The sequence below is a fragment of the Maniola hyperantus genome, chromosome 27 (genome assembly GCF_902806685.2).
Source record: "Maniola hyperantus chromosome 27, iAphHyp1.2, whole genome shotgun sequence".
In the NCBI taxonomy this organism is placed as follows: Eukaryota; Metazoa; Arthropoda; class Insecta; order Lepidoptera; family Nymphalidae; genus Maniola; species Maniola hyperantus.
Window position 1 is genome coordinate 161,363 of NC_048562.1, and position 28,000 is coordinate 189,362.

The following is a 28,000-nucleotide window of genomic DNA, read 5'->3' on the forward strand; positions in this document are numbered from 1 at the left end:
TGAACAATAATAATTATGTAGCGTCTAAATTTTAAAAACCGATAGCTATAAAAACCGTAAAGTATCGTCATGTCAGTTTTGTCAGATAATTTCCATCACTAGTGTGGTTACAAGAATCGAAGAAGCTCGTCTGCGACTGCGTTCTTTTAATTATCGCGAAATTCCTATCAATTTAGCAAAATTGTAATCCTAGTACTAATATTACATTAGTAAATTCGTTAAAGTTGTTATTATGGCAGACAAGAAAGGTATTTATGCGATTTAATTACAGTTTTTCTTTGTTCGTTTCTCTATCGAAGGCTGACATGTGTAACTTCATTTTGCATTGATTCATAGTTTTTGCAATATTATCCACCTTTTGTAACGTTGAAACGCCTTATTATTGCCAAATACTCATGTAACCATTAGATAAATGGCTTCAAAAATACATATTTCGCTCCGTAACTGCGATCAATATTCTGTATTCAAGATGGACGTTCATCTCGGATCGAAGGCGGGATGTGAATTTCATCTCATTTACATCTCTCAAATAGATAAAATATACCTACTTGCTACATTACAATAAAAACACGCATTGTGAAAAATTCAATTTCTTTTTCGTTCAAGAAGACGCAAGTGGCTATGTTAAGTGGCCCAATTTGCTCGTCACGGCTATTATGCTATTAAATGTACTCAAATTCACGTTAGCTCGTTACTGTAATGCAGTTCAGGATGTTATTGAATTCTCGAATGTATTATTTCTTTATAATTCAATAATTATTCATCTTTAGAAAAATCCTTGAAAATTGCTGTCTTAGGAAATATTTTATTTTATTAACTCTGATGTACTGTATTTACTTTGTAACATCGATATAAATGACAAGATATGCCCAAGCGAACAATATTTTTCACAGTTTTGGAATCAAATAAATCAGCGCCCCCTCTTAGATACTAATGAAAGACCCGTTTGAAATCCAGACGTCACTGAGGTTGAATTGGTGCCAAAGCACCAATGAGTCGGTGCCATTTTGATTGTTCAATGGCCCTGTCCATACGAAGTAATGTATAAGTCAATGCTTTGTACTTATTTCTTTTTAAATTGCTAGGTGGCCATTTTGAAAGGAGATCGCCCGTGAACGGGCCCTCTTTTGTGGCATCGTGTCAAAACTTAAATTAAATTTAACAAAATGTGTTTTTTTTACGATTATATGTTTTATTACGACTTTTTTTCACTATATCATTGAAAATATCCACAATTACAGTTAGAATCGTAAACATCCATTTAATTTGAAGAAGTAATAATTAAATATAACCTCAATATCAGCAACATAAAAAATAAGATTTCTTTATAACCAGGGTGAATAAATGGAAATTGTTTGCAGAATACGAAAAGGTAATTATTTGTCTACAAAACCAAATTAAAACTATGGTGACATAACAATTATATTAGGGGGGGCCCAAAGCTCCTAAGAAAATGGGCAATCTCCTTTATTATTTGTCGTTATAGTGGCAATAATGTAACACACTGAAAATTTCAACTCTTCCTATTACGGTTTATGAGGTACAGCCCGCTAACAGAGACAGACAGACAAACGGATGGACTGCGGAGGCTTAGTACTAAGGTCCCATTGAGACCCTACAGGTACCCTAAAATAATATGACCTTTATTAGATTCTCAGAAAGATTAAAAAATTACAGAAATATGTGGACAGATATTGGGATATCAGTTTGTTAAAATAACTATCTCATTAGTCATAAAAAACACTTCCATAGATAAATGTAAATTAATTAACATTAACATAAAATTGCATTAAAAACCTCCAATGTTGAGTTACACATGTCGGTCATTGCATTGAATTTAAATATCTTAAGCTTTTTTTATATTTAGGTTGCTCTAAACTTCTGACACATACTATTTATTAATCCTCCTTTACTAAGAGTGTTTGTCTAATAGGGTCTTGGAGTAATAAAATTATGTGGTGTTTTGTATAGCGGTAGTTTATGCAGCTATAATTCATTATCAAAGAGAATAATTAAAAAATAGATTTTTCGTTATTTTTAACATAATTAATTACTAACGTCACTCTGTATGGAAGGCGATTAATGATGTCACAAGGCGTAAACGACAAATATTTTATATTTTTATATTATAAAATAAAAAATATTTGCCTTGTGACGTCATTTATCACCATCGGTACAGCATGACGTTCATGTTAAAATGAATAAAAATCATAATTTTTTTAAATTATTCTCTTTAATAATGAATTCTAGGGATATAAACTATCGCCATACAAAACATAAAATCATTTTATTAATGAACAGTTCTCTTCACATATGTGGGGGATATTAAATTATTTGGTAGTATGATGTAATGAGGAGTGTCTGCCGCTGGAGCATTGGCTTGTCAGTCAGTCATGTATCGGTCAAGGCACGTATCCTCCACTACCATGCTTTTTAATGTGTAATAGAAGTTTTGTGCAACTTAACTTAAATACCAAAGCTAATTTAACTACCTGCGCTGACAAGCGACTTGACAAATATGGATTACTAAGAACATTGCATAACACACAATAGTGTGGCGAAACACTAGTAAAATATGAGGGGACCTCTCTCCTCTGTGGACAAGAGTCCCTCGTCTGCGCAGGCCTTAAAGTCAACAGGTTTTGACAGTGCTTAGGGTTTGACTAAGCACATGTCGAGTGAACATGATTATAATGCTGCGTTACCCGCCCTCCCCCCTTCCCCCCACCGCCCCCACTTGTACAGGAGCCGCGGAGGTGACTCGGGCGTTCCTCGGAGCTCCACTAAGACTCACTATCATGTAATGGCCAATACATAGAATTTTCTTTCTTTTACAACCTTTTTTTGAAACATAGTACAGAGAGAAACGGTATTTATGATCTGTGCGTAACCGCGTGTGGACCAACGTATGTGTATTTGATTATAATGTAACCCGGATTTGTATGGTTTGATCGCTATCAACTTTGACAACTACTGACACTAAAAATAGAAATCTTTAATCATTTGACTTCATTTCAAATAAATACCTCAAATTACAAAATGAATATAAGACCTTCCTTAAATATTATAAAAAATGTTCATTAACTTTTTTTCTTTTTCAATTTAACTCCATTTATGCAAACGCTTGCGTCCTGTGGATTCAGTTTCTCTATCAGTTAAAATGCCTTAGGCTTTTGCTAAAACAAAGGTTTTACGTCAAGCAAAGAAAGGTGATGTCAAGAAATAAGCGATAAGTTCATTCAGTATTAATAAATTACCAGTACAATGTTGCATACCAAACTAATAATACAATGCAAAATATACATTTTACATATAAACTACAGTAGTCCATGACCTCAACTTGTGCATAAGAGACCTCCTCATAACAGGTTATTTTGAACAACAATAGAATGCACGGGAACTTAGGACGGCCGCACATTATAAGAATTTGACTGTCTCTTATAAATCTAACACACGGTGGACGATCTTCCTTGCAATATCAGAAATCTGAGCTTTTTGCGATTTGTGACGTTGTAAATTTTGAACTACTAACTAGCGTTAGCGTCAGTTAATAACTAATAGTTAGAAATTTTGTTTGATAGTTTAAGTAATTTTCTGAGTATAGTCCAACATTGGTTTTTTTTTCTTATTTAATTAACACATTATAAATGGTGCTTATGCCGTTTAATTATGTTATCGACTTACCTTGGAGGTGTATAAGTGAATGTTTGCCTTCAGTTTAGTAATAAACATTGCTTAACTGAGTTGTTGTTGGGTATTGCTTTCAATAGTAAGTACATCTTATGTTTGAAAATTCCGGTAACCTAGTATAATTAAAGTTTTGAAACGCTATGTGCTGTTAACTAGTTACACACATACATTTATAAATACTAAGAGTTACAACTTGTGAAACTAAATATATAAACTATATTCAGAGATTACATTAAGTTCAAGTATGAAGTTATGAACAATTTTTTTTTCAGTGACTTGATACTTCATTATTTTGTTGAAATTTTGTTTAGAGCTGTGTTAAGGTTATGATAAAAGCTACTTCACACACAAAACATGTTAAGTTTAAGTGAATGCTGGTAGTTTAAAGTGACATTTACAAACAGATTTTGTTGTATTTTAGGTTATGTGTTAAAAGTGTAAAGTAACAGTCATCAAACCATTGCACAATCTCTTTGTTTTTTTTTTAAAGATAATATGCTATTCAGAGTTCATTGCAACTTTGTTGCCTGTTTACTTTTGTAATTGTAAAGGTTGTAACACACTGTGTACTCATAAAGGTGATACTGCACCTTACAATCATTTATTCAATTTTGGGAAGTTTTATTTTGTTATATTATGTTTACTATAGTAATAATATGTGCTTGTATTATTAACAATATTTTGGAATAGGAACATAATTGATAAAATAGGTTAGGATAGACTTAAGAATATTGTTTTTGTTGTGTATTTTGCTTGTGTATATTTAATAGTTTAAATAACTTCTTTTGTGTTTGTGTTTAACCAATTTGTATAAGGCTAAACATAGACAGTTACACAAGCTCGATATTTTGTTAAATGTGTTTTGACTTAACACAATGGAACAGACTTTTGCCCAGTTTCATTCACTTTTGAAGGACGAATTGTGTTATGAGGTATCCATTCGTTCCGAAACTCCAGCACCTACAGTGCTAGGTTTAAAGAAACAGTTAAAACAATTAATTCAGGAAATTCCTTCTGAATCAATTTTAGAGACGGATTTCTCTTCTGAAAGTGAGTTAGGGGTTATTACTAAAAAACTTCAAGACTTAGAAGATTTATTAAAAAAGTGTTCTGACACTAAAGATAGACATGCCCTCTGTAGGTCTAAAGCTTTAGCTTCACATTTGTACTTTAGAATTTTAAGAATACAGTGTTCCGAACTCAGCTTAATAAGTAGGAAGAGTGAATTACATACAAAGTTGCAGAGTTTGATTTCCAGATTAGATGCTGACAATGAGTCGTCTCACGACGAATCACTGGATTCCGAGAGTACCGCCGTTGACTGCACTGGTGATAAAAATGTGGCCAAGTGGAAGTTAAATTTCAACGGACAGGGTGATCCGCGCAGTTTCATCGAACGCGTTGAGGAATATAAAAGATCTTATGGCGTTTCAGATGGAAAATTATTTGTTTCTGCATTTCATCTTTTTACAGGCCGAGCATTGTTATGGTACAGAGGCAACAAATGTCAAGTTTCGTCTTGGTCAGAATTGAAAACTTTATTTTTAGAGGAATTTGATGCAGTAGATTATGACTACAGGTTGCTAGGTGAAATTCGAGCAAGAACACAAGGCTCTGAAGAACCTGTGTCTATCTATTTCGCTGTAATGTTTGGCATGTTTTCAAGGTTGTCAACACCACTTTCCGAAGAACAAAAGTTACAAATTTTATTACATAATATTCGCCCTTTTTACTCAGAACAATTAGCTCTTGTTGACATTAAGTCTGTCGCAATGTTGAAGGAAAAGTGTCGCAAACTAGAGGCTGCGAGGCAGCGTTCCGCCTTATTTTCTGAGCCTACTAACAGTAAGGCAACTTTAAGTTCAGAGTTTGCTTACAAACAAGTGACAAAACAGATAAACACACTTTCAGTCACACCTGCACCTAAGGTTGATACAAGTAAAGGCACTGATTTTTCGAAAACAAATAAACAACTATGTTACAAGTGCGGCAAGGGTAACCATTCCTTTAAATTTTGCAGGACAGTTCCGAAATTTATTAGATGTTTTTCGTGTGGACGTCAGAACTTTACAGTAAAGACATGTCCAAGTTGTAGTAAAAAGGCGATTAGTAAACCCGCTCCGGACAAAAATTCAAAAAACTAATTAGTAAGAACTGTGCAGAGACACAAGTAAAGAACTTGGTCATTAACAACAAAACATCCCTTTTACCTGACACAGTTCTGTATTCAGTGGATAAACGAGACTTTAGGCCACATTTAAAGGTTTTTGTTGACGGTTTTGAGATTACAGGTTTACTAGATTCCGGTGCTTGCGCGTCAATTTTGGGTAACCAGGCGCACAAGGTTTTTTTGAGATTCGGTTATAAATTGCATAGCAGTATTGATACCACATTTTCAGTGGCAAATGGAGACAAACTTGATTGCATGGGTTATATGTTTATTCCGATTACTTATAATTCCGTAACTCACATAATAAAATTTTTTGTAGTACCCTCTATAATAGCGGATGTTATTTTTGGCTGTGACTTTTGGAAAACATTTCAGTTAGCCCCTGGCATTTTTGATAATTTAGAATTAATTAAGGCACCTTCTCAATTTTACAATATTTGTGCGATTGATAATGAACAAATTCATACCATCACTTCTTTTGAAAACTTATCATCTCAACAGAAAGAATTAGCCCAATCTGTAGTAAATAAATTTTTAAATATTTCTTCAGAGAAAATTGGATTGGGTAGAACAAAATTAATTGAACATGTTATTGACACCGGTGATGCCTTGCCAATAAAAATAAAACAATATCCACTTTCTCCCGAAAAGAAGGAAGCTTTAAGTAAGAGTTAGATAGGATGCTGGAAATGGACGTAGTTACTCCGAGTGAAAGCCCTTGGAATAACCCAGCAATTTTAGTGAAAAAGGCAAATGGAGACTGGAGATTTTGCCTAGATTGCAGGAAATTAAATTCAGTGACAAAGGGGGATTCATACTCAATACCGTACATTCCACAAATTCTAGATAGCTTGAAAGAGGCAAGGTTTTTATCATCGATTGATTTAAGTTCAAGTTTCTGGCAAATTCCGTTAGCTAACGACTCTCAAGAAAAAACCAGTTTTACAGTTCCTGGTAGAGGGTTATTCAAATTTAAAGTCATGCCGTTTGGCCTATGCGGTGCACCAGCACGACAGCAGAGGTTAATGGACCAGTTATTTAATCAAAATTTTTGTAGTGATATTGAAAATGGAATAGTATTTTGTTATATAGATGATATTGTTATTTGTTCTGCTGATTTTGAAACCCATTTAATTTTATTAAACAGAGTTCTGGATAAACTAAAAATGGCTCAACTATCCATAAATTTTGATAAATGTAATTTTTTTAGAAACTCTTTGAAATATTTAGGGTATATAGTGGATGAATTTGGTTTACGCACAGATCCTGGAAAAGTTGCCGCAGTTTTGAACTTTCCGACCCCAAAAACTGCACAGGAGGTAAAGATTTTCCTAGGCACTTGTTCTTGGTACAGGCGCTTTATTAGGAATTTTTCAACCATCGCTGCACCACTCAATAGACTAACGAGTAAAGGAAAGAACGCACCTAAATTTGAGTGGAGCGAACAGGCAGAGGTAGCATTTAATACATTGAAGAATGCGTTGGTAACCGCACCTGTTCTTGCGGTACCGAATTTTGAAAAACCATTCAAAATACATTGTGATGCTTCTGCATATGGTGTTGGCGGTATGCTAACGCAAGAAACCGATGGTTGCGATCATCCCATTGCGTATGTCAGTAGGAGCCTAAATAAAAACGAAAGGAATTACAGCGCGACGGAACGCGAGGCTCTAGCTGTGATTTTTGCAGTGGAGAAATTTCAGGCTTATTTTGGTTCCAAGCCAGTCACAATTATCACAGACCATGCATCCCTAAAGTGGTTCTTAAATTTAGAAAATCCCTCAGGACGACTCGCCAGATGGGGTTGTAGATTATCACAGTATAATTTTGTTATCGAACATAGGAAGGGTTGTGATAATGTAGTTCCGGATACCTTGTCGAGACTCATACACGTAGATGTAGTTGGTGATCGTAATGATAACTCTAGTCAACAAGTTTTGGTAGATGACTGGTATGACAAAACATTTAATGGCTGTAAAATCAATCCAGCAAATTTTCCGAATTTTAGTATTTTGAACGATAAACTATATCGTTACAGTAAATGTAAATACCAGCTTCTCAGTGAGTTCGACTGGAAAGAGGTAGTCCACAAGAACGACATCCTTAGAATTATGCAACAAAACCATGCAGACGCAACTGCAGGTCATTTTGGTGTGTTCAAAACTCATCGCAGATTATCCCTCAGATATTTTTGGCGTGGTATGTATAAGGACGTGGTTGAGTACGTTAAGAATTGTGATACTTGCTCTGCGTATAAACACACGACATCAGCCACTCCAGGTCTGCTAGGGAAGCCTAAAGTCTGCGAGAGACCTTTTCAGGTCATTTCGGCTGATTTAGTCGGACCTGTGCCTAGGTCTAAATCAGGATTTACATTTCTTTTTGTGGTGACGTGTTGTTTTTCGAAATATACAATGTTGTTTCCGTTACGGCGTGCCACAGGTGCCGCTGTTGTTAAAGCGCTAGAGAATTTTGTATTTTTGAACCATAGTGTTCCAGAGACTGTGATTGTGGACAATGGGTCCCAATTTACAGGATCTGAATTCCGTAATCTCATTAAGCGTTATAATATTCCGAAATTACACTACACACCACTGTACACTCCGCAAGTTAACCTTGTTGAGAGGTACAATAAGGTTGTTATGACTGCTGTAGCCGCTTTTGTGAAAGATAACCACAGGTCCTGGGACGAAAACCTGTACAAGGTCCAGTTCGCCATAAACAGTGCGGTTAATGAATCCACTGGATTCTCCCCGTTCTTCCTTGTCCACGCTAGAGAACCGGTTTTAAATGGTTCCTTCTATAAGGACACGGATAAGGAGTACGAGGCCGGAATTCCAAGGGAGGAATACGCAGGAAAGTTTGGAAATTTGGAGGACATATTTGGTCAGGTTAGGAGAAATTTGTTTCAGGCTCATGCAGAGTATGCAACGCATTACAACTTAAGGCGTAGGTCTGCAAGCTATTCTGTTGGGGATATAGTGTGGAAAAAGACCTATCCACAAAGCGACGCTACAAATTTTTTCGCAGCTAAGCTGGCACCTAAGTATGAAAAGTGCAGGGTTGTCAAGGTTTTGTCACCTTTGGTTTACGAACTAGTTAGAGTAGCTGACAACCACCCAATAGGCACTTGGCATATTAAGGATATTAAGAAGTAGATATTTGCCATTACTTAGTTTGGTCTAAACTGTTTGAATATTTAAGTTATCAATATTCAATTAGGAATTTGAATGAGTGTAGTGATGTTCTGAGTTAACAGTTACATTACCATGGTTCAGTTGAGGAGGAATGTAGTGGAGGTATGTAGGGATGAATATGTGATGATTGGAATGCTTGTGGTAGACCAACCGGTTGAGAAAGTAAAAATGCAAATATCGTACTTTGGGGATAACGAAAAGGGGGGGGTTTTGTGTTTTGTTTTCGTTTTCCTTCTAGATAATGGATCATTTCTGTTATTTTTCCGATTCTGTTCCGAGATCTATTTTCTAGGAGAGTTATTTCGTTTTTTTTTTCTCATATTCCGATTTTGATTCGGTTTTATTTTTCCGAATGGGATAGAGAACGGTTGCCATATCAGATGGACCCGTTCACAACCAGTTTTTCCGTATTTGTTGAGTAACAAATATTAAGATGGTAGTTTAAAAGAGTGAACCACCGTAGGCCTAGACGCATTCTATCAGTCAGCTGAAGAATGATGCCAAGATGTTTCCACTCAAGTGTCTTAGACACCATGAAGTTTTTTTTGTATATATTCTTTTTAGAAGTTAGGGTTGTGTAGTTAAGTATAATGTATAAAACCTTACACTGTTTTCAGTATATTTATTTTGTTAGACAATTTTCCTTGTTAGTAGTAGATGTGCGTTCACGCGTAACTTCTGTGTTTTTTTTGTTTGTTTGTTTCAGGCAAATTGTTAGTAGTTGTTGGATGACGCTGAGGGCAGCGTGGTTCAACCTGTTGAACCTTTTCGTAGGAGGGGAAGTATTGTGACGTTGTAAATTTTGAACTACTAACTAGCGTTTCGCTTTTAATAAAAATCAATTTTGTTCAAAGTATGTTGGTGCCACCTAGCATCAAGGTGCAGAACTACGCGTGGGTCGATGTTCAGAGTTCATTTGAGCCACAATAGATGGCGTTTGCTTCGTTGTCAATTGTCGTAAAAATAAAACAAAATAATTAAATAAAACCATAATATCATTTGTTTATTGTTAAGTCATTAACAAAACGGTTCTTATAATATATCCTTAGGTTCCGCAAATATTCAAAAATGAATTGGCTTCATGATCAAACTAAATGAGAGCGGCCACACTCGGGTTGCGTCTGGCAACACCGATTGGTGAGATTTAGAATTTTTCTGGAGTCAACATGTGAAGACGAATTTTTTTCGTTCCAGGAAAATCTCACTTTTTTTCGCCCATGGCTTCGCCTGGGAAAATACAATTGTTATAAATTTAGTCATCCTAACGTATTTCAATGTTTCATCAATTATGGTGAGTGAAAAATCAAGTAATGTGGATTCGACAAAATGGCGGTTTGGTTAGAGAAAATCCTAATTTCATGATTTCCCTTTCAGTTCCAGTTATGTTACCTTCCCAAATAAATGAGGATAATGGGTTGTGGGTGGACTCCTGAAAACCATTGGTGGCCAGGAGTTCAATAGGTGAGTTGTGTTTGATCGGGAAAATTCCACGTGTCGAAATTTTCACACAGCACAAATTATAATCTTGTTTTTCTTTGTTACAGGGTTTCCGTTTGCGTTTCCGTTTTTAGTTTTCGGTTTTCCGTTTTTCGCTTTCGTTTTCCGTATTTATTTCTTTTGCACATTCACGTTGGCAACTTAATTCTATGGATAAGACTTGGTGAAAATCTTTGTAATGAAACATTTCGGTTGTGAAGAATCAAGTTAAATCGAGTTTTGGGAGCTTGGCCGATGCCGTCCAGCTACCTTGCAGTCTTCGCACCTACAAGTAAGCAAATGTTTGTATCCTGGAACAGTTTAGTGAACCTTCTTAGTGTATGTGTACAGTAAGAACCCTGTCTTTACTACTGAGCTTTATTTTGAAACAATTTTATGAATTTTACTGTGTCATTGTCTATTCCATGCCAATGGCATCTTAAATTTAAAACATAGATTTTATGTACTATCTACCTAAGGCATTCTAATGTATCTAAATTAAGTCTTGGCATTAAGCTAGAATAACTAAGCATTATTAGCCATCACTATGTATTAAGCGACCCCGGTAAAAGTTACATTAAAAACAATTTTGCCTAACATCTAGCAAATTTCATTTATAACACCTCATATACATTACAAGGGAGTCGACGGCTAGCTTCTATTCTTTACTAGGTAGATAGATCAAGTAAGTAAAATTATTTTTTTTTCCTCTAATCTTTGTAAGGTGGTAGATTATTCCGTATCCGGGTATATTTCTATTCCGCCCAATTTACCACCCTTACAGATTGATGATATCATCAACATCATCGTCAGCCTGTGGACGTCCACTGTTGGACATAGGCCTTCCCTAAAGAGCGCACCACACCCGGTCCTCAGCCTTCCTCATCCAGCTACTTCCCGCCAGCCTCTTTATATCGTCGGTCCATCGTGCTGGAGGGCGCCCCACACTACGCTTGTTTAAACGCGGTCTCCACTCAAGGACTTTCCGGCTCCAACGGCCATCGCCTCTACGACGCCTGCCCACTGCGAATTCAGCTTGCTAATAGTTTGGGCTATGTCAGAGAACTTGGTTCTCCTGCGGATCTCCTCATTTCGGATCTTATCCCTGATAATGATGATGATAATATGGATCCGGAAATGTAGCCGGCGAAAATACGGCTATTCTGACAATTCACGGGGCCTAGTTCAAAATGTCTGAGCAGTATGCTCTTCCTGCGCTACAGATTTTTTGACAGATTTTTTTATAATGTGCGGCCAGCCTTATATATCAACATTTTGTAGCTCGACTCGAAAGACCAACCGAAACCTGTTTTCAGAATTGAATCATAACTTCCATTCTCAACAAATTCTTGTGTTTAGATTTTTAACAAAGATCTTATGCTGTATAAGAAAAAAAACCAGTAGGTTTCGTTTGAATTAGGCTTACTTTACCAGCTAATTATGGTCATCATCATGATCGACCCATCGCCGACAAACTTCTGAGTCAGGTCTCTTCTCAGAATGCAATAATAGAATAAAAGAATACAAGTAAATTCTATTCTGTTTGTAATGATTCTACCATTTTTTAGAATGCCATACCATTTATAATTCTAATATCTGTTAAAACTAAAAATGAATATTTTTTACCCCAAAAAAACGAGTTACATAGTTGTTTCAAGTTTCAACCTAACCAAGTTGTGAAACTTGGTATGAATGAATAGCAATCGAACCATAGAAAATTATTAAGTGCTTACAAGTGATTATATTTTTTTATACAAAATAAAATAATTTCTCTGCATTATAAAAACCTGAATATTTTTGTATCTAGAAGGACTGAACATTAACTTGAAGCTAAATGGTTGGCTGTACAGTAGATGTTTTTGGCTTGACAATATTTGTAAAGACATAATTACCAGTCTTTCTGGATTTGTTAAAGAAAAAAACATTAAAAAGTATGATCACTCTGTTACACCCATAGTTAACACTATATAAATATGGTAAAAAAATTTGTCTTAAGCTCTCATTAAAAGAAAACAAAGTTTTGTCTCTCTTCTTCCTTTTCTAACTTCAAAAAAGAGACGGAATTTTTTCGATTTCCATTTTTTTAATTGATGTCTTCTGGCTCCTATTTTTTTCATTTTTCTAAAAATCATTTAGTTGATTCAGCTTATTTTTTTACCTGATTTTTTATTTTTTAACACTAATATTTAAAAAATAATAGCAAGCGTTTGCGATTATTGTTTTACGAAAAAAAATTCTAGAATAACAATAGTTAATTAGAATTGGTTTGCTATTATTGTATAATTTTGTTTTGCTAGTTTTTTGCACTTTTTTTTAAAAAACATTGAGGTGATTTATCTTCGTCTATTAAGTACTTAGTTACTTATCACAGTCACAGCTTAAAATCAGCGTCCTGCATTTAATGCCTGCTGACGCATAATGAGATGCAAGTCATTATGCTGCGCTGGACACCCATTTGGGGTGGTGTCACAGATGAAGATGTTACATTTGTATGCTTTGTTTTTATCTGTGACACCAACAACAAATAAATGCATTTTCTTTCTTTCTTAAAAAAATACCTCATTGTTTTTAAGACTATCTCTTTGACATGTCGTGTCATTGGGTGGTCTTATAATTTTATTTTTGGTTTTTAGACTTCCAAACGCTAACACTTTAGATTTATGTTCAGTAAAATTGAAATGATGAAAAAATTAGATTTGAAATAGAATTGTTATTTTTTTTTTAGAATTTACTTATACTTGAAACATCATTTTAGTTTTACAATTTGGAACTTTAAAATTACCAACTATAATTTTAAGATTCCATCTTTGTTTATAAATAGATGAAACTTTTTTTTATTTAAAAGTCACATCTATTGTTAAGATTGAGTGTTTACACTAACAGAATTAAGATAAATCAGTTTTCTTAATTTTGGATTTAAAAAATTGATTTATTTCAATTATATCCACCGAAAATGGTTTTTCCTTTTATTTATTTTTTGTGGATATGAGTAAGGTGACGGTAAAAATGGCCCAAATACCAACACTTGAAAATTTTTGGGTCCTTTTTGATTTTGTATGTCTACACAGTAAGTTAGATTTAACATGAATCGTATTTTTAGTATTGTACATTATTTCTTATTTATAACAAAATGATATACAATGCTCTAATCGTCTATAGTTGCCTTTTTAATTTACTTATTCTCTGCTGGCAAACTTATTAAATATTTTTAGTACTAAGCCTCTGATCAAAAAAATCTGAACTGATTTTTCACAATGTGCAATTGAAAAAAAAATTTTTTTGTTGCCTACGTCAACTGAAATCAATTTATCGATATTGTTATGTTATGTAATTTTATTCATAAGCAAATGAATTAACAAAATTAGAGACATGAATATCTTTCAATAAATTAAACAGGCAATGCTTCTATAACCGTATTTTTAATTTAACTCAAAAAATGTTAACATGAATGACACTTGTTAGTGCGTGTGACTAGTTTAAGAACGATTGAAGATAAAAAATTAAAAATATATACATATATTTTACATCTGCTATCTTCTTTCGTCCTTGTCTATGGTTCATTTACCATGAGAGAGGTGCATGCGATTATAAGCTTTATTTGAAGGACAGGGAAGTATGCGTTTTGTGTGTACTATTTTTGGTATACAAAAAAATATGACTCCCATTTTTAGGTCCCCAATTGACATACCTTTCCACTTTTAACATTATACTGGTTAGTTAGCGGTTTTTTACAGGGCTCCAGAATTTAATGGTTTATATATTTTCCCCTTTAGCAAAATCAGATCAAAAGAGTTGATGTTATATTAATTATGACCCTAAACTATAATATAACAGCAGATCTTTTGACGTAATTAAACTTAACAATTTTTAATGGTTTTTATAATTTCTTCAGGAGGGTATTTAGCAATAATCGAATAACATGTTGTAGTGGATTAAGTATTTATGTAAATGGAAATGGTGGTAACCAGGATTTTTTGTATTTTTTTTTCTACATTTTTTCATAAAATTTTTGCTGTTTACCAGCAGCCGAGTTTGTTTTCGATTACGCCATTGATTTCTTTGCTCGAAAATGCATTTTTTCCTTTGTTCTTTTTTGTACTTTTAAAAATAGTTTTATGTTTAGTTTGTAGTACATGCATGCGTATACCATTGGAATGATATTTTATAGAATAGTTTTTGTGTTTTTGTCATTTTGCATGTTTCTGTGTCCTTCAACGCACTCATCATAGAATTTGTTTTCTAAAACCAGAACTATGCTTTTTTTGCAAACGCTTATTTAGATGAAACAGCAAAATATAATATGAAGATGTAATTTTTGTTAACGAATAATTTTTGCTAATATTTGCAAAAACATTAAATCTTGGTACACAGTGTTTTAGTTAGATAACTTAAATAGATATAAATTGTTTTTTTTTTTCGGGAATGTTCACGACGTTCACGTTGGAAGCCGCCATTTTGTGGTGGCCATGTTTTAAAGTTCGCGCAGCGAATGACCAAAGTTTATTAACTTATGTACAGGTCCAAAAGTACTTGAACATTTATCTCGATATATATATTTTTAAATTATTTACGTTGCGCGAACTAAATTTCGTATGCAAGCTCCATTATAAAATACTGCGTTTTGATTGGCTATTTTATATCATCAAAAAAAAAAATATATATATATATTCTAGTATTCCTTCGAGCTTGAATGCTAATATTTTAATCTTGAGTTCCATCTATAGACTCACCCATATAAAATTTCATTTACCTTGTACAAGAAACCATAATTTTGATCTTATTTTTTAAAGTGGGTGGACGTCAAAGGCGATCATTTCACTCCTACAAATAACTTTGCCGGTGGCAGTTTTCGGAATATGACTGCTAGAGTTCAAAGTGGCTGGAAATAAATAATATCAATTGCGGGTATGGCTATAAAATACCAAAGTCACAAACCGCGATTGATAAAGTTTAAACAAAATTATTGTCTATAGCTGGAACGCAATGATCACTAGCTATGTTATAAATAAAAAACTAATGTCTTTTTATAAGGTTCCATATTGTTTGATGATTGTTTTGTTATTTAAGATGTTTCGAAATGTGGTCACACTAGCTAAAAGAACAGGCTTCTAATTTTCTGTTTATCATATTTTTTTAACCCCCGACTCTAAAACATGGAGGCGTATTTGACGCGTTCTTTTTTTGTGGTATCGTAGCTCTGAAAGGGATGTACAGATTTCAATGTAGTAGTTCAGTATCCTTTGTTGGAAACTGCTGTAAGATGTTGTTTGCTAGACTTTGATGAGAACCTTGTCACCGGGCAAATCCTACAATGGTATAATGCGTTCAAACGACGAATAGGAATGGCTTCCTGCCATATTGTGACGTCTTCGCTAGAAAAATATTTTCATTAGATTTAGTAGTATTAGAACTTAGTTTAATAACGTAGAAAAAAAATCGTCATGTACCTATGCAAAATATTTTCCTTGCAATGTAATGTTCAATGATAGTTGACAGATAGAGGTCATTGACTTATTATTACTTTGAACTCATTATACCTATATTGTTGTGTTTGGGTTCATTTGAATTGTCTCCGTTCTAAATGAAATCCGTTTAGGGGTCTACGAGGCCATATTAATATGTCGGGGATTATTTAAATTTTCTATTTAATACCTGTCAAAATGTAAATCTCCTAGTGAGTGTGACCACCTGTCAAGGAATGCAATGTAAATAACATTTGGTAGGTATTTCAGCACTCGCACACCGTGTTGAATCGTGTATAACCTACCAAATTAGACAATACTTCAATTAAACACTTAATTGGAGTTATTGTTAGCCACGTTTCTAAAGGTTTTCCAAAAAAAACCTCTTTGAAAATAACGAAATGTGGTTATATATTGCGTTGTATGGGCAAAGCTTGTCGTTTAACACTGGCGCTAGTGTGCATAGATAATACGAATTAGTGTTTTTTTTTCTTCCAAAAAAATATATGTATTTTCTATGCTTGCAACACTTATTAAAGTTGCTGTAGAAAAATGCAAAAAAAATATTTTCTACCTCTTTCTAAAAGTACTATTTTTTTACTATGGCAACATTGGCAACTTATAAAAGTGTTGCCACACTTGCGTCACGCGTGAATGCTCGGGCTTGGGTTGAGGCGCGAATAGCTTGACCGACGAATAAGCACACGAAGAAGCGTTTGTATTCGTTTTTTTTTGGGTCTTTCATGGATGCAACTTACACTAAATAATAATTAAAAAATAATTTTTGTCTCTGGATATTTTTCTTTAAGTAAAAAAATATTGAAAAATATAATTTAATTATTATTTACTCATTTAATTCGCACATAATAGGCAACACTATTTATGTATAACATCCCAACTTGCAATTTTAATCAGTGTTGCTATAATCAACGAAATCACCAGAAATATTTTACGTAATTGAAATGGCCAGAATACTTCTATAATATATTTTAACCGAAAAATAAAACAACAATACTTTTATTAAAATTATACAATAAATGAGTTGTCAATCACTTGACTTCATTTTTTCAGAATAAATTTCTTGACAAAATAAATGAATACCTAGGTCGTACATTCTTTATTCTTCTTTACTTCATTATGACTTCATATATTTATTACATATATGACATCACTATGACTTCATTTATTAACAAAATAAAAGTAATTAATATATAGCTGCTAGCTATTTTCGCTAATCTATTAAAATAATTATGTCGGTTCCGATGACGAATGTCAATTACATTAGTACAAAAGATAATTAGTTTAATTGTACAGTAATTAATCTAAATGGACCAAAGAATCCAAAATGAAGTAAATCTTGGATAAACTATTTCATGACATCTTTTGTGGTAATATTTGTGGTAGTTTCGTCAAAGGGCATCCATTAAAGTAACTCAGTGCAGTGCTTGCGTCGCGTCGGTCGAGCTGGCGCGGGCGGTCGGTGTGGCGGGCGCTAATGGCGCGAGTTGTTACAGTTACCCCACCTTTGGGCGCGTACCCGCAGCCGCAGCCGCCGCAGGGCCCCTTCCTGCCCGCGCCGCCGCACCAGGCCGCGCCGCAGTATGGAGGTGAGTTCATACCGAGTAATGTTCTTACCGAAGTTACGTCACGACAGGAATCTCATCAGATATCGTTTTGAATTCGAAACGTTAAAATATGGAATACCCTTCCAGCAGTAGCGTGCAGGTCATAGAGGCATAAATGCACTGCTTACCCCAGTTGTAAGCTCAATGCATATTTTTCGTTAAGACCTGCCAGTGAACAGGTTCCTACCTAACTAATGCCTACCCTGGCTTCAAACCCTGTGCACGCCACTGCCTTCCAGCATCAGTTTTTCCCAATTTTTTTTATAAAAATGGCGAACAAACGAGCAGGTGGGTCACCTTATGTTAAGTGATTACCGCCGCCCATGAACATTTGCAGTACGAGAGGAACCACCAATGCGTTGCCCGCCTTTCAGGAATTTGTTGGTCCGCCCCTTGAATAACCCCATGTTGTAATCTAGTGGGAACACCACCGACGGGAGTTAGTTCCACAGTTTGCATGTGCGTGGAAAAAAGGATCTGGCACAACGGGTGGTCGAAGTGCTCCAGAAACCCAGGTGGTGAGGGTGGAATTGTACCGAATATGGGTATCTTCCTCCTCGAGGCTATTCTACATTGTCACTTACCAGCAGGTCTGAGTGCAGCCAAGTGATAGTCTATGAATTAATAAAAAATGTCTAAACCTCATTTTGAAATTTGAGAGGAGATCCGTACTCCGTAGTGGACCGGCGATGAGTTGTTCATAATATAAACTGTAGTAGCGGGCGGATCGCCGTACGGCGTGACGTTCGGCGGGGCGGGCGCGGGCGCGGGCGGCGTGTACGCACCACCGCCGTATGACCAGCTGCAGCACCACCAGGCTATACCGGCCCTTAGCCAGCAGCTGCCTGTGAGTACCACTTCACTATACCGGCTATATACACGTGTTATAACGCTAGAAAACAAGAAGGCAGGGGCTAGGACTGATGGAAGATGCCAGGTGACTGACTGGCTGATCTATCAACGCACAGCTCAAACTACTGGACGGATCGGACTGAAATTTCGCATGCGCAGATAGCTATTATGACGTAGACATCCGCTGAGAAAGGATTTTTGGAAATTCAACCCCTGAAGGGGTAAAATAGGAGGTTGAACTTTGTGTAGTCTACGCGGATGTAGTCGCGGAAGAAGCTAGTAAAAATTAAAAATTAAACCCTAAACTAAAATTGTTAGTATTACTCGTTTGGTGTAAAATAATCTATTGTTAAGATAAGCTACTTATGGCCTAACTTTTAATCGTCAAATAACTTTTATCTGAGAAATTTGGGGCTTTGACAGTTTTTGTATAGGAAATCTGTCAAAACGTCTTTGTTCGTCAGATAAAAGTTGTTTGACGATTGAGAAATCGGACCTTAGAGCTAGCGCGCACCACGGTGCGGTGAGTTGTGGTGCGTTTTAAAACCCGTTAATTTGAATCAAAATCCGGTGCGGGATTAATTCCACAGTGCGTGCGCTTCTACGTAGTTCTATAGTTCACAGATTTTGCCGGAAAAAAACGTACGGAAATTTACCGTGGTGCGCGCAACCTCTTAGGCTGAGATCTATACAGCGCACTTTGATTTTGCTCAGACTTAAGATTGAGTTAAAACGAGACAGATTAGGTGAGAGATATAGCTCTGTCTCGTTTTAACTCTGTCTTTTAAGTCTAAGCTAAGTCAGAGTGCGCTCTGTAGATCTCACCCTTAGTGACTATGTTTTTACCATAATGATATTAAATTGACCCGTAATGTTTGTCCGTTTGTGGTATGTTTGTGGCTTGTCCTGAAGTACCCACAAAATGTATCGCAGATGTACAGCCCCGCCGCCGCCATGTACGCGGCCGCGGCCGGCTACCCCGGCTACATCGGCTACCCCGTGCAGTACTACCCCTACTACCCCACGGCGGTGCAGCCCTCCATACAGCCTCTTCGCCCGACCATCATGATACCGGTGAGTGTACGTGGCCGCGGCCGGCTACCCCGGCTACATCGGCTACCCCGTGCAGTACTACCCCTACTACCCCACGGCGGTGCAGCCCTCCATACAGCCTCTTCGCCCGAACATCATGATACCGGTGAGTGTACGTGGCCGCGGCCGGCTACCCCGGCTACATCGGCTACCCCGTGCAGTACTACCCCTACTACCCCACGGCGGTGCAGCCCTCCATACAGCCTCTTCGCCCGACCATCATGATACCGGTGAGTGTACGTGGCCGCGGCCGGCTACCCCGGCTACATCGGCTACCCCGTGCAGTACTACCCCTACTACCCCACGGCGGTGCAGCCCTCCATACAGCCTCTTCGCCCGACCATCATGATACCGGTGAGTGTACGTGGCCGCGGCCGGCTACCCCGGCTACATCGGCTACCCCGTGCAGTACTACCCCTACTACCCCACGGCGGTGCAGCCCTCCATACAGCCTCTTCGCCCGACCATCATGATACCGGTGAGTGTACGTGGCCGCGGCCGGCTACCCCGGCTACATCGGCTACCCCGTGCAGTACTACCCCTACTACCCCACGGCGGTGCAGCCCTCCATACAGCCTCTTCGCCCGACCATCATGATACCGGTGAGTTCACAACTTTGTTTTAGGTTTTGTACGCTTGGCTTTAACGTTGAAGAAAAACATGAGGAAACCTGCATGCCTGACAGTTCTCCATAATGTTCTCAAAGGTTGTGATGTCTGCACATCCGCACTGGGCCTGAGACTATGGCCTAGCCTTCTCATTGTGAGAGGAGACCCGTCCTCAGTAATGAGCCGATGATGGGTAGATCATTAAGGGGGTGATAAGGGAATGTTGACTCCTCTCTTCGTCCTTTTCAGTTGGGTTTCTTGCTTTGTATGATTTAGCTTACGACAAATATCGCAATTCCAGAACGGCTTCGAGGCGGGTGGTCGGTTTGAGGGGCTCACGCAGACTCTGCTGCCGCCCGCGCCCCCCGGCGTGCCCCCCTCCCCCGCGCACCTCGCCGCCCTACAGCCTCATCAAGTGCTGTGAGTAGTTTTAGGCTTATTTCGTGGTTTAACAATATATTGTGACCAGTTCCCCCTCGTACACAATCTTTAGACTAAATTGACAGGTCTAAATCTAGTACTATCCCTTTTCGTGAGTGACGTTATAGGAGGAGGGGAAGGGATAACAATAGATTTAGATGTGTCATTTTAGTTTAGTTCAGAGATTGTGTACACTGACATTAGCCACTCTGTAATGTAAACAACGGGTAAGTACTACGATTCATACGATGATTTTGAAATATCTATATTTTGACCCAGTGGCATAGGTCGTGTACTCGTCTGTCCCATCCTAACGTGATGAGTCACGACCCATCTTATGATAGACAAACTGGACAACAAGACGCGCTTCCTAGCCAACGAGCTGCGTTTCACTTATTGCGAGTTCGGCCCCCATCCTAAACGTGTTTCAAAGATAAACTAAAATACTTAGTATAAAGTATTTTGACAATCCTATTTTCAGGTGGCGTTAAACGAATGAGCGGTCGCGACCGCGGCATCGGTAGCATCGACCGGCGGACGGCACTCAATCTCGTCTATACAATACAACACTCTACAACACTCTACAACACCATACAACACGGACCACTATGGGGTAACACTCGCACTGCTGTCAAACCATTCACTTACTATACTAACAAGACTCGCAAGACAATCGCTCGGTACATTTGGACAGCTGTCGACTCACTGCGCAATTTGCACATTCATTTAAATCAAAAAAGATTTAATTTGATCAAAAAATGCCTTCATTTAAAGGAATAAATGACTTCATTTGATAAAAATACTACTTCATTTAAAGCAAAAAATTACTTCATTTAAAGCAAAATATGACTTCATTTAATCTTAAAATATGATCATATAAACAAGTGTCGACTATTAATTAGAAAGGTAGAGAAATGTCTTAGCATAGTATTATTGCCATTTCGCTCTACGCAAAGGCGTGCAACTTTTAGAGGCATAAAAGCAGTGCAGTATCTAAATAAATTAATAACTTTATAATCAATGAAATACTATTAAATAGATATGGACGTATTGTAAAGTCCACGCGGACTACGCAGTCAGTTGGCAGTTTTATGCCAACTCCACTAGAACCATAATATGGATAGTAATCCAAACTGTTACTGAGTAGTTGACTTGCAGTCCAAATCTAAGAAAAGTTTATCAAAAAACGATACTAACAAATTCACTCTTTGGTTACGGTCGCGTGAGGCCTGTCTTGCTACATTAAACTTATTAAACGTGATTATGAGTCTTGCTGGTATAGAAAGTCAGCGTGTGCAATCTATCCTATCCAGTGTAACTGTAAACTAAGTAATAATGATTTAAGAATTACAAAAATTACTATAAGTATGTATAGAAATGAATATTATTTCGTCGATTATTGTATCGAGTTTGTCTAAAAACTGAATATCGGTATATATGTTGTAATGTGTAAAATAACTTTTAAGTCTACATATTATAAGATTTGTATGAAATTCATATCGCAAACGTATTTCTCCATAAAATACAGTGAACAAAAAATATTTTGTTTACAAAAATAATGAAAAATATCTTGAAAACAGTGAAGAAATTACTTTACAAACCTTAATTGTTTACCAGTATAAATTAAGAAAAGAGGTAGCAAGTATTTTTTCTTTATATCCTTGTATGCAATTACGTCTAAAAAACAAATGAAGTTTATGTAGGCCAGAATCTACTATGAAAATAAAATAGCAACTCATATAGATTTTTCAATTAAATTAAACCAGAAAAGTTTATACGAATGAGTATAACATTTAAATAAAAGATTTTCAAATTAAATGAAACTTTAAAAATTAATTAAGATAATAATAGAAAATTAATAAAGAAAGAAAATAATAATATATACGTGTAGCGTATTGTTACAATTTTATAAATCGCAGTAAGTTAGTCTCAATGAGTGAAGTCACCCCATTTAAAGAGACCTCAAAATATTGTAAAGCTATCAATCGTGAATGTATAGAGGATGATTCAAAATGTATTCCGTCGGTGAATATCAAACTTAGCCGGTTTATATTGACTGTGATGTGTTAAATAATGTTCGCCACTTGACCGACTTCAAAAAGCATTGGTCGTGTATTGCTCTCTATTATGATCGTGCCTTGAGATAAAAAATTGGCATCAAAATTTCTTGCCCGACCTCTAATAAAAAATTATTTACTCATTTCTCGAATAAAATTTGATTTTGCTTTTATATCATGTCCAGTGATAGTAACATTCCAAAGAAAAGAAATATCAATTTCTTCATCATGAAATATACTTCATTTATATTTTAAATGAAATCACATATTTTTCAATTGCGGTTTTTGGTTTAAATATCTATACTACACCAAGGTCATATTAATTAAAATATATAATACATTTTCTATCATAGGTTAAGAAAAACTAGCATGAAATTTACTAACTTTCAGTTACTTCTTTAATAATATTACTCTTTTAATTCAAAATTATAGTCAACTGAAATGACTGACTTTTAAGAAGCTAATTTTTTTTATTTAAAATCAAAACTTTATTCATTCAAAACAACAATGACATCATTTAAAATAAAAAACTCATTTAAAGAAAATTTACTTCATTTAAAGTAAAAATGACTTCATTTAAAGTGAAAATGACTTCATTTAAAGTGAAAATTGCTTCATTTAATCAAAAAATGAAGTCATATAAATAAGTGGCTAACATTAGAAAGGCCGAGAAAAGTCTCAGCATAGTATTATAGCGAGTTCGCTCTACGACTAGTAATGATAATTGTTTTATGCTGTCTGTGCGTTTGTCATAAGGGCTTGGGCAGACACGATGCTGTTCCTAAAAGTTCAAGAACTGATGACCCTGGTGCAGTGGCGAGTGTTGTAGTCGTACGAGAAGTCCCGGGTTCTATTCCCGGCAGGTCTCTAGTCTGTTCTGGTGGGAGGCTTCCTGTCGTGTCGTTACTGGCAATACGTGCCGCCAAGCGATTGCGAATTCTGGTACGAAGCCGCATAGAAACCTTCCAAGTTAGCATATCAGTCTCACCACTTACCACCAGGTGAAATCACAGTCAAGGTCACACTCGTTATCGATTCTGCCTTCGTTTTTTTCGAATAGTTGCTTATGAAAGCATATTTGAATATCATTTGAATAGGCTTTTACAAGTATTATTGAATAGGCGTTTTTGAAATTGAGTATTTCTTGTCAAAAAGTAAATCCTAAAACATTTACAAATTTAATTATAACACTGCGTGACCTAAATCCGAAAACGCTTATCCATGACTTAGTCTAGTTGCACACCGTGCAAAAATAGACTTACTAAATACTTAAGTCACGGATAAGCATTACGCGGGGTATAAATCAACATTCTATGATACTCGTGACTTGGACAAGTCTGAGCCTATTATTGCACTAACTCACGTCGTGCTATAATGGACTACTTAAGTCACATATTCATATCAAAATTACATTTTTTTACTAAAACTATTTTGTGTCAAAATTACGTTCCTTTAAACATGTGACTAAAACGTTAAAATCATACTTGAAAACATTTTTGATAAACTGGAAGTTTATATGAAAACTACACATAATATATTTTTTGCGCAGCTATAGGATTAATCTAGATATTGCCAAAAATTTAGCCTGTTTTTGACTGGCGTCAAACTATTATATCAAGTACGATACGTATATAAGTATATAATTTTTTTTGAACTGCCGTTCTAAGTCACAAAAAAACGCACAGGCAGCATAAAGTGCTCCAAACATTAGTTATATATACTTGAGTAAAAGATATAGTGTGTATAGTGTGGTTGTGTGAAGTGTGGTACGTGACGGAATGTGTGTGTGAAGATGATATTATCTCAGTTCGATTATTATTATTATATGATATTCTTTATGATATATCATTTATTTGTAGTTAATTCTGGACTCATTTTGACATTTAGATTTCAAAAAAAAAATATTCTTAACACTCATCTATTTATACTTATGAAGTGTAAAATTGATAATACTGAATAATATTTTGTAGTATTTGTTCATAGAAGTTGGATTATGGGCTCGGAATGCAGTTGCATTCAATTGCAGTTCAATTGGAAGTGCTTTTGAATTCAATTTATATTATTGGTCCAGATTATAGTTGAATTTGAAATGTGTTTAAATGCAATTGTATTGGGCTACCAGGTTCAAATATTAAATTACATTTGCTGTTGGAATTTCCGACAAATCGTTTTTTTTTTGGAAACTAAATGTACAGTGTGGTGTCCATGATTTATATAAATAAATATAAGGGAACGGATTTCACTTTAACTATTCATTTTTAATAAAATTTCCTTATATCCTATTTATGAATAGAAAAATCTAAAAGTGCAGACTACAATCAAAGTAATATCAACACGCGTATCTTTTATCAGTTGTAATGGCAGAACTCTATCCAATCGCTAATGCTTAGGCCACACCCCATACCGAAGAATTCCCAAAATTTTTAGCAACGCACTGAAATTTTTCGGAAAGGAGCGTGGTTACCCGTCACTATTTTGATAGTGAATATTTAGAATGAAATTCGTGCGCTTATATGATTTGTTTAGGAATTGTTTGGATAGAGGTGTTCGGTCGGTGGATATCAGAATCTCATTGCGCGTCGAACGCAAGGTTTAACTAGTTGTATACTCTAGTTGTTTCTAGAATTCTTCCCATGTTGATATTTTAATGAATATTCTTTAAAAAAACCCCAGTGCCAGTGCAGTGATAAATAGATCTGCCTAAAAAAACATTCATAATACCAATTTAATTTATTAATTACAATCCAGTTGAATTCCAGATTGTTGTGGGATTCCGATACATTTTGCTCTTGAATTCAATTGCATTCTGAATTGTTGTTGAATTGAATTGAAATCTAAATTGCTTTTGAATTCAATCGCATTCCATACTGCTGTTGAATTTAATTGCATTTTGCATTCCGGACTTCAATTATTACATTTCCATGCTGATTAAGGGATAGTAGAAAAAAAATTGAAAATATGAATATTCATTAAAATAATCAAGATAGCATAAGAGATGAGATGTTATGATTTTGAGTTGGCTGATTTAAGTGAAAACGTCTCAAAAATTGAATTGTATAATGTTTTTTTTTGTGATTTTCATTCCTATTGCAAACAATTATAGCTGTTTATGTTTATTCAAATATATACAGTACGCGGCCGAAAGTAATGTGCATCGGCCTTTAGAATGACATTTCGGCTTTGTAGAGCGTTGTCTCTGTCACTCATACCTATATGACATTTTGTCGGCCTCAATGACAGGGACAACACTACAAATTGTTATCTCCTTCTATATGTCGATATACATTACTTTCGGCCGCGTACTGTAATTATGATTTTGATAACGACAGTCGAACAGAACTGTCAAAATGGAAAACTTGAAAAACAATTTTTACTTTCACACTTCGCAATTGAAAATAGGGATGAAAATCGTGTATCTATAGATGTACTATAGTGGAAACTATTTCCCAATAATTAAATAGTTTTGACTAGTAATATTTTGGGAAACTAATACTTTTTATACCTCTGAATATTCTTTATGCATTGCGTATCTGACATGACAATACTATCGCCCCAGCTTCGCACGGGTAGCTTATTACAATTTTCGTATGAATATCTAATTTAAAAAAATGTAGCCTGTCACTCGGGAATAATGTAGCTTTCTAATGGTGACAATTTTTGTGAAATCGCTCCAGTAGTTTTTGAGTTTATTCGTTACAAACGTACAAAAATACAAATCTTTCCTCTTTATAGTGTAGAATGTACGTTTTAATTTTCATGTCGGCCATTTTGAATTTCGCCATTTTGGTGTATTTTTTATTTGTTGTTATAGACACTATGAAAGTTTCAACTCTACTTATTACGGTTCATGAGAACCCTAAAAATAATGCGGTTTAATACCGGAAACGTTTATTTAAATTATCCTCGTTCGCATGTGCGATATTTTAACGCACGTTCTAAAGCTAAAAGCACGTTCGCGACCGTGCGAACAGCCTTATACAATAAATAAATGGCATTACTTCAGATACGCTTTGTATAATATCTTTATATGTTTGTTTAATTTTTTTTGAATATTCTTATATATTAAATATATGTTTTTGTTAATGAAATCATGTTTACTTTGACTTTAAATATAAATGTTAACTCAACTAATTTGAGCTACATTTTGAAAAAAACTTAGCATTTTATTTTCAAAAAATTACCAAAAAAAACCAGCAGTTAAGTACTATAAAATTATTCTATCATCCTATTAGGTCCCATAAAGTACCTACAATCTATTTTTTCCTTAGCTGATTTAAAATGTTAAAAGTCAGGAAATGGTAAGCATCGCACTATGTATGACGATAGGACATTTTTACCGTGAAATAATAGAACCATAAGTAAAAATTTGTAGAACGTCCAAAGCGCCGGGCACAGTGCGTCGCTTAGTTTCAGAGAAATTTTCTTGGATTTAGCAAAATTCACAATTTGACAAAATTTATCTGGCTAAAGAAAAATAGATAATCAAAGGATTAGCTAAAATGTTCCGTGGGTCGTATGTAGGCAGTGTCTACACGCTACGTACAAAAACAAATTGAAGCCTGACTAGAAAAATAAAATACCACGCCATATTGCGGAAAACCCGTGGAACTAATTCATACTTATTGACCATAAACAATAATATACTAGTGGCGCCCCCAGAGCAGGTTTTTTTATAAATACTATTTCAATAAGTACACGGAGAAATAGAGCCTTGGATAAGTGAATCGCGTTAAGCAGTACTATCGACTGCACTTGTTCTGAAAACTCAGCACTTTTTTTATAAAAAAAAATTATCTTGTCATAAACTCGAATCTGTGAGAAACATTAGTAACGGCCGAGCCCCACGTGACAACCGCGCTGTCCTGAGACAGAGCGACACGGCCGGTATGTCCCATATTTTGTTCCATACAACTTGACGTCATCGGACAAAATGAGACAAATTTATCCTAATTTGTTCCATAGACCTACATTAGTATGTATAAATTTCCGCTGATAAAATTCCGCCACGAATAAAGAAATGTTTGTTTACTTTGTTCTATAGAACAATTTTATTAAAGAAAGAAAATGTCAATAATTATTGATCTATCATATTAGGATAAAACTCACATTTTGTCCGGTGAGGGTGACGTCAAGTTGTATGGAACAAGTGGACTTCCCACGCGGCGGGGTACTACTGGTTCGCGAATTTTTCCAAATAATGTCAAATGTGTAATAAAGTATAATTCTGTTGTAACTGTGTCCGTTACGAGTAAGCGTAAGTGGGTATTGCTCAAGCGTGGATGTGGGCGGAGTCACGTGCAATATATAGCATAATTATTATTTTGTTTCCAATAAAATCGATAAAATCCAAA

At 35.6% G+C, this 28,000-nt stretch overlaps 1 protein-coding gene across 1 annotated transcript; it reads left to right on the plus strand.

Moving 5' to 3' along the window:
• Window positions 1–110: 110 nt before the first annotated feature.
• LOC117994544 (uncharacterized) lies at window positions 111–28,000 on the plus strand. The gene is made up of 7 exons (XM_034982477.2): window positions 111–248; window positions 17,510–17,602; window positions 18,337–18,467; window positions 19,385–19,546; window positions 20,474–20,592; window positions 21,074–27,668; window positions 27,711–28,000. The coding sequence occupies exons 1-6, from the start codon at window positions 233–235 to the stop codon at window positions 21,081–21,083; spliced, it is 531 nt and encodes a 176-aa protein (XP_034838368.1). The 5' UTR covers window positions 111–232; the 3' UTR covers window positions 21,084–27,668; window positions 27,711–28,000.